Here is an 11,889-nt window from a genome sequence, read left to right as displayed (position 1 = left end):
TATATGTTGTGATGTGGATGAGAATCTGTGGCCCAACAGACAGGACCGACATGACGCATAGGAAAACTGCCATGTAATCTCACCTTTACCTTCTGTTGTACATGTATAGTTCTTCCCACTTTGTCTTTTTTACAGTATGTTTCCATTGCTAGGTAAATAGACTATGTATAGTTTCCTTTGTTGTCTGTATGTAAGTACCACTATTGACAGTACAGTAGAAATGTGAGTACAGTCTGATCTTTTGTTTCGATTCTTCCATATACTGTAACGTGGGGCGATGGTGATTGGTTAGATGAGGTTAGATGGAATCATTCAGAAAATTATCTATTCTTACCATGTAAATTACTGTAACACCTGGTTGATGCACAATGGTTTGCAAGAATCACTTCTTTTTTTTACCGGAGGGACACTGTAAATTATGACACACACCAGTACGGTAATTTAGTGGTTTCTAGTCATCAAAACCTGAGTTGAGTATAGTTTACAGTAAATAACAAAAACTGAGTATGATGTTCTACTGACAACATGACTAATAATTTTGCCTGTCACGTTCACATTGTTGAGGAAATGACATGGGATTCTGCTGCCTCTGACACAATGATTGATGAATACACACTTTTGCACGATAGACAAAGCATTTTGAGCAGGTGACACACTTTTTCCGGTTATCCACTATGTTGTGGAGTTTGTACGTGTTGTTTTGAGAAATGCACTTGGAGATCTGCAAACTTCAATTCTGTTGTAAGAAATGAATGAAAGCGATAGAGAAAAACTGTAAATAGGTCACAATTTAAATATTGCATCATCTTTATTGATTTTTAAATGCTCAAAAAAATGTTTGTCTCTCTTTTTTTGCACTGGATTATCAAAATTAATGTGGACTAAATCTCTCTCTCTTACTTTTTTGTAATCCTTTTATATATCTCTGTTGGAGGGGTTGTGGGATATTGCCCATCCAGTCTACATGTGCTGAACTTAAAGAAGGCCTATAACCGGGTGCCTTGGGAATTCTTGTGGGTGATACTGCAGGAGTATGGAGTAGTGTGTTTCTACGAGATAGAAATAAGTCACATCTCAAGGGGGATTTGTTGGGTTTTTCTCAATAATAATAATAATGTCCTGAGATTACTTTTGTTGTGATTTGGGGCTATACAAATAAAACTGGAACTGAATTAAAACTGAATCCCTGGTCTTCTCTCCTTTCCCCTAGAGCTATTGCTTGGACACAACAGGCTTTGTTGTGTCTAATGTTAAGTCCTCTATTTAAGTCCCGTTTCCTCTTTTTACCATTAGCTGGCGTGGAAGTCTAGATAGTTGTAGTTAATTATCCTTTGTACAGTTGTTGTTAGTGGTTACACAAATACCCTAGCTCCAGTCTCTTTAGCTGAGGCTCAGCTGTTACTGTCTTTATTTACAGTTTAATACTGGCACATTAAATCAGAATGGCAAACAAACAAATACATCATATTTGTATTTGAAATCCTTCTCCTAACATACAAAGCCCTTAATGACAAGGCTCCATCGTATCTTAAAGACCCCGTAGAGCCTTATCATCCTAACAGAGCACTTCGCTCTCAGAGTGCAGGTTTACTTGTGGTTCCTAGAGTCCACAGAAGCAGAATGGGAGGCAGGAGCCTTTAGCTATCAAGCTCCTCTCCTATGGAACCAACTCCCAGTCTCAGTTCGGGAGGCGGACACCCTCTCTACCTTTAAGATTAGACTTAAGACGTTCCTTTTTGATAAAGCTTATAGTTAGGGCTGGATCAGGTGACCCTGAGCCTTCCCTTAGTTATGCTGCTATAGGCCTAGGCTGCTGGGGGGCCCCATGCTGCTCTGAGTTTCTTTCCCCTCCCCTCCTGCTCTGCTCTGCTCTCCTCTCCTCTCTCTCCCTATGCTTCTATATGCCTCCATTACACATTACTAACTTTGTGTCTCCTTTCTCCCGTAGTGTGTCCTCTCTCTCTCTCCCTGTACCTTTCTGCAGGTTGCCCTGGCCCTGGAGCTCTACGTCTCTGACGAGCAGTCACCGGCCACATCGACCTGATCAGTGTTTGATTGTTGTGTCTTGTTGCTTTTCTCCTTTTGTCTCTCCTCTATCCACTCACCCCAACCGGTCGAGGCAGAAGGCCACCCACCAAGAGCCGGGGTCTGTCGGAGGTTTCTTCCGTTAAAGGGAGTTTTTCCTCCCCACTGTCGCCAAGTGCTTGGTCAAGGGGGATTTGTTGGGTTTTCCCTATGTAATAATATTGATAACAGTAAGGTCTAGACCTTACTTTGTAAAGTGTCCTGAGATGACTTTTGTTGTGATTTGGCGCTATACAAATAAAATTTGATTTGATTTGATCATAGAACTGATTACCCAAAGTTAATCCACACCTTTCAGGCAATCATAATCCAGAATTTTTAGTGGCCATTCTATAAATTAGAGGTAATGGATATGATGAGATGCAATGTTTAAAGTAATTCTTCAGTTCCATGGAACAGCATAAATAAAAACCGTGTTAAATTGTGTTCATATACATGCTCTTTAAGTTCTGAACTAGTAGAAAGCTACATGCATACCCTGTGGGTCTACCTCCTTGGCAATCTTCAGAGCATCTGAGTTGGCCAAGTCAGTGTTGGCAGGGGTGACGGCCAAGATCAGACAACTTTCCTTGGTAATAAACTGCAGCAACATCTCTCTGATCTGGTGCTCGATGTCTGGTGGCTGGTCACCGACGGCAACTTTAGTCATTCCCGGTAGGTCGATCAGGGTGAGGTTCAACACTGAGTCACATGAACAAAAGTCGAATGAAAATATAAAGTTTGTCCTTTTCCTACAATATCTTAAACATATTAGTGATTCAGGTCATGTATTTTCCAAAATTTTTCTAGCAAAGCAGCTTGTTAGTTTTATTTTTTGGTATTTTTTAATGCAACACCTTATCCTCAATTTAACATGTTAATGGTGACTGGTGGAAGGGGAAGAGTTCATTATCGTACTGGAGTAGGCAGATTTTGAAGTTGAATTAGCATTACTTTATTTTAAAAAGAGATGTCCTGCGATGCTTTATTATTTAAAATTAAGGGTGTGACGATACGCTTAACTCACAAGACGAGAAGATACACAATACTGGGTTCATGAGAACAACATGATATTTTAACACTATTTTTAAGAAATCTTCAGTGACGAAATATATGAATGGAAAAATATCTTTTGACTGAAAGTGCAAAACAACTCAGGTGCATTGTGAAATGTTTTAACTAATCATCTTGTCATGAATGTCACTTCAGAACAGTTTAAGAGTATGAATTATATGTAAAACACAACAATATGCATTACAATAGCACTGTAAAAGGTTTTGCCACACACTCAAATGACTTGTTTCTCTCCTGCATGATTTCATGAGTCTCTTCAGACCTTACAACTGTGCATGAACTATGCATAAGCTTCTAACTTCTATGTGAAGTTGTGTGTGACCTAGGCTATTTTGACGCTCACCACACTGCACCAAATGGTGACATCTGCCGGCAAAGGCACTGCGTTGACCAATCATGCACAGGGGACGACCGAGATGCGGACGGCCACAAGAAGATGACTCTTTTGTTTGCCTTGTTAACATGAGCAATCACTGCTATTCACTGTGGAATCTGAGCCACAATTAACGCATATAATGACACATCATGCATTTTCGTTAGTACTGGATGTTAAACTGTTTTTTTATCTATCAGTGCAGACAGCGGTTGTAGAATTGGTGCTAAGATAGAGTAGGCTACGTTAGCAGCATGGCTAACCAAACACAATGGAAATTCATTTGCTGGAAAGGCGATTGAAGCCACTCATGCCAACTTCTTACAACGTGGCCATGTCATGCACACCTATAACACTCCGCCTGCAACCCTTCACCCTTTCACCAGCAGGTTGTGTTAATGTGAACATACGTCACTGTCGCGACACAGCTTTTGCCTTGATGAGAAATATTGTCATGTTTTGATATTGTGAGATCTCGTCACACCCTTACTTATTAAACTTACTAAAAGTAATAAACATGAAAAAGTCCAAATCTAACATGCATCTCCCCAAGGAAGATCAACAGATGAGACAGTTATTTAGTGAACACAACAGAACATCACAAAAGCTAGCTTTTTAATGTGTTACCAAATCTAGAACAGCCAAATACTCTAGGATATCTTCCAAGGCTTTCTGGAAGAGTACATTTTAAATAGCTGTAATACATGCAATAATGTGCACAAAATACACAATGTGCAGACAATGTTTTTTTTACTCTGTTTGGACAATAGATATAATATCATCTATTGTGATATAAGTAATATCATATGGCCATAACAGCATATACTGTGATACAATTTCTTGAAACCCATATGGGAAACAAATTATGGATAAAATAACCAAATGAGAAGTTCTGTTTTCATCAATACAGACATATTAAAAGAACATATATAGTATAAACAATGTGCAAATATCTCTCATGACTGATAAATGTAAACTGTCTGCAGACATATCCTGACAGATAACATGAAAATTTACCTTTTGCAAGTCAAAGAGCACAATGTATTTTTGTGTGTGTGTGTGTGTGTGTGTGTGTGTGTGTGTGTGTGTGTGTGTGTGTGTGTGTGTGTGTGTGTTTCACAATAAGGCTTGTGTCAATTACCGTGTGGCGAATAGACTCTCAGGTTAATTGGGATGGGAGAGATGCCTTTGTTGGAGCCTGTTATCCTGTCAGTCTCTGCCTCAATTTCTGCCCGCACTTCATCAAAATCCACAAACTTCTTCCCTTTGCAATGCAGGAATTCAGCATATTCTACACAAAAAGGTACAAGGTGATTTACATGAGGGGAGGGAATACGGAGAGAAAAGGACACAGAGGAAGAGACAGTAGGGAAGAGAGTGCAAAAAGACATTAATAAATTAAAACAATGACCTTAGCAAATAGAAAGTGTGCCTAGGTTGTGCAATTGTGACTGAGGCCATATGCAGGGCAGCAATGAAAGAAGACAGGGATGTGACTCCACACAGGGGAAGCACACTCACCTGCTTTATTGTTGACCAGTTGCAAAATCAAAGGTCTGCGGGTAACAATGCCTGATCCACGTGGAAGAAAGTCCCTGGGTGAGAGAGAAGAGGAAGAGAAACAAACACCAGAATTGTATAACAGAAAAGGGATTTAAAAAAAGGAAGGCATCAAAACAAAGTGCAAGGTTGAATAAAACAGGCAGTTCAAGACAAAGTATTAGAAAGAAAGAAAGAAAGGAAACAGGGAGAAAGGAAGAATCTTCGATTATTCGTTATACTCAATGTCCATTTCCTTTCAACGTGTCCTGTGGTAAATGGATGGTCATGGAGGAATTTCACGCCTCCAACTTGTCTCACAACAAATTAAATGTGACAAGGTCATCTTCTCTCATCATTAGAACTTCAGTGATCAATTCATGCACACTCACTTCTGCTTTTATAGGGAACATCCAAACCAAGACAAAATATAATATTCTACACTTCAGTTCACAAATCTGTCCTTATGCTGAACTGAACAATGTAATTATAATGGCACCTAAGGATAATTCCTAGTACCATTCCAGACAATGAATAACAGAACTCAAGAGACCGGATGAATCCCAGTTCCCTTATTTTATCATTTCTTGGTCTTCATTCAACCTGGAAGTCACTCCAGTTCACCATGATAAAGGACACCCCAAAGCTCTAACTTCTGCAGTGAGGAGTGAGCAACAAGGAGGATGCATCAAGGATACATGAGCGCATCCTTCAAGGAAGTGTCACAGATTGACGCACCCCTTTATCGGAAATCAGTTTGTGACTGAATGCTTCATATGAAGAATCAGAGGAAAGGACATCTTGTGTCAGTTAAAGGACGTTTCCTCATATCCTTACATGGACAAGACTGAGATGTCAGGAAAAGACAAGTAAAAGAAACATGAATGCCATTAGGGGAACTGAGATTAACCCTCTGACAACACCCATAGTGATGTTACTGGGATATAAATACATCTTTTGATTCACAGCTGTTAAGGCCTACAGTGACATGACACAAACTGATATAACACCACAAAGTCAATATCAATAACCCCACTACAAAACATGTCATTTCAGTCTGGGATATAAATACATCTTTTGATTCACAGCTGTTAAGGCCTACAGTGACATGACACAAACTGATATAACACCACAAAGTCAATATCAATAACCCCAAAACATGTCATTTCAGTCTTGATGAAAATATTTCCCATTTTAGGAGAAAGTTTGTGCATACTGATGAATTTGTTTGAAAAAGTGCAATATAAATTTGGTTTGACGGTGGATTTACCCTTCATTGTTGCAACCAGAGATGCACCAATCAATCGATGGAGATCAGAAAAGGCTGGTTTTCAGCATGATCAACCTTGACCGGTGGCCGGCCGATTACTCAGAGGTTTCTGATTCGGTGCCAGTCAGATTTAGAGGCACGACAGTCCACACCTCGCACGCAGTCACAAAGACCAAAAAGGTAGCGTATGCAGCACAGAGCATCTCCAGTGCAACTCGAGTGAGACTCACACTCATGGCTATACCGTGCTCACTTGCGCCTGGTGCACAAAAACAGAGTAGCCTACACAAACACCCTGAAGAAGGGAAAACCACGTCAGAATCTCTGACAAATAGTACACAATGAGGGAATTACCGGCTACACAAAATGCGTGTATAAATACAATGTATCTAACCCATGGTAAAACACAGAAAATACAACTGTGCTTCATTCCACCTGCTACAGCTAATCCAAAAATGGGCAAAGAGGAGGCGTGTGAGTGGAGCTCTCTAGACAGCTAGCAGCCAGCCACCTGTGACAGGATCCTTCCACCTGTCATTCAAGGTGGCCATGCCCTTAAATTATGCATAACAGGTGAGTTATATAAAAACTGACCCCCCAGACAGTTGTTATGGAAGGGGAAATTAACTATAGACAGCAAAACCATTTATGTATATATGTACACATATTTATTAAAAGATAGTTGTTTTGTGTTATACTCAGTTTTTATTCCATTTTATTTGCTGTACATTGGGGGCCACAGTACTAGAGTTCAATTCCTGTATTTTAACATCCATTCATTCATTCATTATGAATACTGCGTATTCCTGACAAGGGATGGGGCTGGAGCCAATCCCAGCTGACACTGGGTGAGAGGCGAGGTATACCCTGGACAGGTCACTGCTCTGTCACAGGGCCGACATGTAGATAAACAACCATACACACCTTCCTCACTCCCAGGGGCAATTTCAAGCACCAATCAAGCTAAGCTGCATGTCTTTAGACTGTGAGAAGAAGCAGGAGTACCTGGAGAGTACCCACGCAGGCAGAGGGAGAGCATGCTCCGCACAGAAAGGCCCAGAGTTGGCCCAGGTTCGAACCCAGAATCTTATTGCTGTGAGGCGCTAGCGCTAACCACTGCGCCGCTCTGCCGCCCTTTATTTTAACAGACTTGGCAATAAAAATTATCATTGATTGATGGATTGATTCTTTTCTCAGTCTCTGAGGTTACTGCACATAACGCTCGTGATAATGTCAACCACAAAAGTAGAGAATCTACCCTGTCAGCTGACGCTGTCTTGCTATGTGTCCATTCTCCAATATAAACTTTAATCATGCTTCTTAAATGCACAAGTTAATTCATTCCCCAAAGCATAAAACGAGAATAAAAGGAACATAAAAATACTATCAGTGCTACAGTAAATAATTCAGACATGAGCCTATAGGGAACAACGAGAACTTTCTAACAGTTGGCTTGTTTGTTGCTCTAAAAGTGACATGGTACCTGAAGACGTTTTAACCACAAGGCCACAGCTGCTTAGTTAGCCTTCAAGCTCCTCCACCCAGTCTTCTGCAGTCTCTGCAAATATACTACATCTGGTGCAAATCACCAGCACCAGTCCTGGTGGAATCCTAGCAGAAATGAGCAAGTCACTAACCCACATTTTTATTTTCCTCCCTACTGCCAGACCTACAGGCCTGAGGGGACTATGGTGGCACTCAGCCGTCCTGCTGACTTCAGACTGGAAGCAATGTGTCAGCCACAGGACAAGAGTAGTGCATGCTGCCTGCTACTGCTAGGTTGTGGCACCTGTGATGAAACAGTGGGGAGCATTCGGGATGTTCCTAATACATCAGCAAAAATTCCACAGGTCTGTTCTGCAGATAATGTGGAAGCCTGCATGCATTTTCCCACATGACAGAGAGTGTAGAAAGCCCTGGATGAGTAATGAGAGCGAGTGAGGGAGTTGGAGATAATGAACAAAGCCACTATAGGCTGAGGGAAAGGATAGACTAACAGACATGGAGAACAGCTGCAAGGTCAGCTCAGAGGTCAAAGCAAGGATGACCCCTTTCAGAAACTACTGTAATGATTGCATCTTTCAGGCTGCAGGCAACTCTCACTGTATTTTCAGCAGTCAAATGCCAACTCACTGGCTTGAATACTGGTCACAGCAATAAAATAGAGCACCAACAAAGTTCATGAGAAAACACACCAAAAGAAACGGTTTCTTAAAAAATGATCTTATGAGATGAAAAAGCACAAGGGCAGAATTAAATCAGTCAGTCTTCATAAGGATAAGCAACCATGGCATCTTGAAAAGAAGCAAGAGGCCAGGAATCCATTATTGATGCGCTTTAAATGATAGACGAGGCTCGGCAGATTGCATATCATTTCATGTATTATGGATGGCCAAGCGAAGAGCATCAGTCTGTCAGCCTTCCTTCATCTAACACAAGAGAAAACAAAAGCAAGAGAGGGCAGGGCAGGAAGAAAATGAGAGTGCTAACTCCCCTCCCCCTGCCTACTTGTCCCAACAGCCTCTGCCTATTACAAACAGGCAGAGCAACTTTGATGAGCCATTGCCCCCAGATGATCCTGCTTTTCCTTGAATCTACAGTGGATTTGTTTTCCAAAGTGGAAACCAAAGCGAGAAACTCTGACGTCACAATACGCTCTCAAAAAAGGGTGTACACAAAAATGTGTTTGTGGTTTTGTGAACTATATCCCATGGGTCTACAGTGTAGCAACAAACATATGATTATGGCTACCCGCATTCCCACACCACAGTCTGTCACTGCAAGCACTGAGAGGCATCACTAGGCAGCAAAGCCTCTTCAAGCACTTCTAAAATCTCACTGCTTAGCAAAAAATCCCTTTGCTCTTTGCCACTCAGTTGTCGGTACTACCTCTTCACAGGGGTGTACACTGTGCTACACACAAGCATCTAGACCAGGGGACATTTCTGTTCAAATTCCATTATATACTCCTTGTACCATCCAGGAGTAAGGTGTAAAGATTAAAGAATTAGAGCAAGGTTATCGCATTTAATTCTTTAAAACCATTTTTCTAAAGATCCAGTACAGCTCGAAACAACTGGTTTCTGTGTAGTCTACTTGCCACAGATCTGATAACAACCTCCACCCAGGCCAGCCTGCAGTGCTAGATATGATGACTTTACTCCCCACTGGCACGAACATCATAAGATAGCATCATCCAACCTTTAATGTCTTGTTTTACATTCTTTTGACAATTATATTGTCCATTTCAGGTCTCAGCGATATTTAACAAGTTAATTAAGATTAGATCTAACAAGCCCTAAGGTGAACACACGCAGTAGCAGCTAGTGGAGACAGGTAAATGCTGGCTTTTCCTGAATGATATCTATCCTGAACATTTATTCACACTGGACATTTTGCCTTGTCACAGAAGTAGCACAGTTACATTTGGTAACGCCGTCAATGGTCCCGGTCTATTTTCAGCAAGTGAAGCCTTGGACAATACCATGGCCATGGCACTGACACACCTGAATAGAATGGAGACATTAATATTGTTATTACTTAAACCAGCATCTGTCATGTGAAAAGTCCATTTGGTCTCAAATTCTTAAGCTAAATGCTTTTTTATTGTAATGTACAGCAGATTTGGAGTGTATGTATTGTACTTAGTGTATGTTTAATGTCTTAGTGGGTTGTCTTGATGCAAACCTAAACAAGGCAACAACATATACACACAAATATGAGACTGTTAAGCCCGAGTGATTGGATTAGCTTCTGTCCAGCAAAGCATGAAACCAAGCCAGCCAACCAATGTGTGCTCACCTCCAGTGACAAACTAAGAGGGAACAGAGGCCCAAATCACATCAACAAGATGGGTCATGCAGAACAGCAAGCAGTCTCACCTAATCTGCCTGGACTGAGTCGGGACTGTCACAACTGAGAGACGATAACTACAGAGCAAATATGGTCTAGCTCAGGGGTCTCAATGTCACTTGCGAGCTTCCAGTTTCTGAGTAACTTGCCTAAAGGTTCAGAGAATACAGTAAGACTGGTACAAACAACACAACTTCACTCAGTAAGCCTACTCCTGTTGTTGTGCTGCTGTCAGGTTCGTTTACATCAGTTCATCACTGTGGCCTGCAACATTTGGCTCATTTTTTTCACCATATACAGTGTTAATTTACATTTCAGCAAGTTGAGTACACTGAATTTGCTGTTTAAGATGTTTGTACCAAAATGTGACTATTGGATATTGATATCTGATAAATGATTGCACAAAACAATTACTGTAGCTTATTCAGTTGGTTTAGGTTTGGACATCTGAGTATTTTAAAAATGTGAATAAATGTAACTAGTAATATAAGGCACAAGTAGCTTTCAGCTACAATACTTTTGTCAACCTTTCTCCAAAGAAAATAGGTTGGAGAACTCTGGTGTAGCTTTACTTTTCTCCTTTCACTCCATCACAGTCAGGACATGTAAAATTGCCTGATGATAAGAATGTGATGAGCAATAGCAGACATGAAGATTATGACAGCAGAAAATGTGCCATATAATGACAGTGAAGCAGTCATTTTGGTCAACTGGCACCTGTATCATTTTGAGACACCATCACGGAGCTCAGGTGGGAGAGAGAAAAGGAGGAGCACTCAGTGTCTGAACCATATAGTGTATGGTCTAAAACATGTCTCTTCCAAGAAGTAGGTGACCGTTTTTATTGTTGCTGGTGCTACAGAGAGGAAAAGAGGGATCATTTTCATGTGCAGAGACAGAAATGAAGCCAGGACTTTATATACAACTACTGTACAAATCACCAAGGAAGAAGACCTAAGCCACTGGGGAAACCACAGAGGAACTATTACTGAGAGCAACAGTCGCTTAGTGCTTACTGTTAAAGTCTGTCACCACAAACAATTTGCAAATCATTTACCTTACAATAATAAGCACAAGGGTTCGATATTAACCATGCTCCATTACCCTGTGGCCACCAAGCTTTATCAAATCTCTACTGAAAATGAGACCCCGTGTCTCACACCCCCTGCATTTTGCCAATGCAACACTAAATTTCCATAAACATCCCGCTTTGTTTGCGGCTTTAATTTCAATATTTGATAAAACCAGTGAACAGAAAGGTTACTTGTCGCCAGCTCGCTGCTGTTACAGTGGATATAAAAACCCCTGTTAAAATGCCAGGTTTCTGTGATGTAAAAAAACGAGACCAAGATAAATAATTCCAGAACTTTAGCCACCTTTAATGTGACCTATAACTTGTACAACTCAATTGAAAACAAACTGAAATCTGTTTTTCAGTGGGAAGTAAAAATAAAAAACTAAAATAATGTGGTTGCATTAGTGTGCACACCCTTAAACTAATATTTTGTTGAAGCACCTTTTGATTTTATTACAGCACTCAGTCTTTTTGGGTATGAGTTTATCAGCAATGCACATCTTGACTCTGCAATATTTGCCCACTCTTCTTTGCAAAAACGCTCCAAATCTATCAAATTGTGAGGGCATCTCCTATGCACAGCCCTCTTCAGATCACCCCACAGATGTTCAATCGGATTCAAGTCCGGGCTCTGGCTGGGCC

At 40.9% G+C, this 11,889-nt stretch overlaps 1 protein-coding gene across 2 annotated transcripts in view; it reads right to left on the bottom strand.

Annotated features, from left to right (window-relative positions):
- The window catches only part of dnm2a (dynamin 2a), a 36,804-nt gene that overhangs the window by 21,137 nt on the left and 3,778 nt on the right, over positions 1-11,889 (bottom strand). For both annotated transcript variants that reach the window (XM_020610331.1, XM_020610332.1), the window contains exons 2-4: positions 5,033-5,106; positions 4,653-4,802; positions 2,563-2,766 (exon numbers count right to left, since the gene is read on the bottom strand). In XM_020610331.1, coding sequence (XP_020465987.1) covers positions 2,563-2,766; positions 4,653-4,802; positions 5,033-5,106 — 428 coding nt within the window. The remainder of the gene's footprint in view (positions 1-2,562; positions 2,767-4,652; positions 4,803-5,032; positions 5,107-11,889) is intronic.

The sequence above is a fragment of the Monopterus albus genome, unplaced genomic scaffold (genome assembly GCF_001952655.1).
Source record: "Monopterus albus unplaced genomic scaffold, M_albus_1.0 scaffold105.1, whole genome shotgun sequence".
Taxonomy (NCBI): domain Eukaryota; kingdom Metazoa; phylum Chordata; class Actinopteri; order Synbranchiformes; family Synbranchidae; genus Monopterus; species Monopterus albus.
Note: the sequence above shows the minus strand (reverse complement) of the source record. Positions and strands in the feature narration are given on the sequence as shown.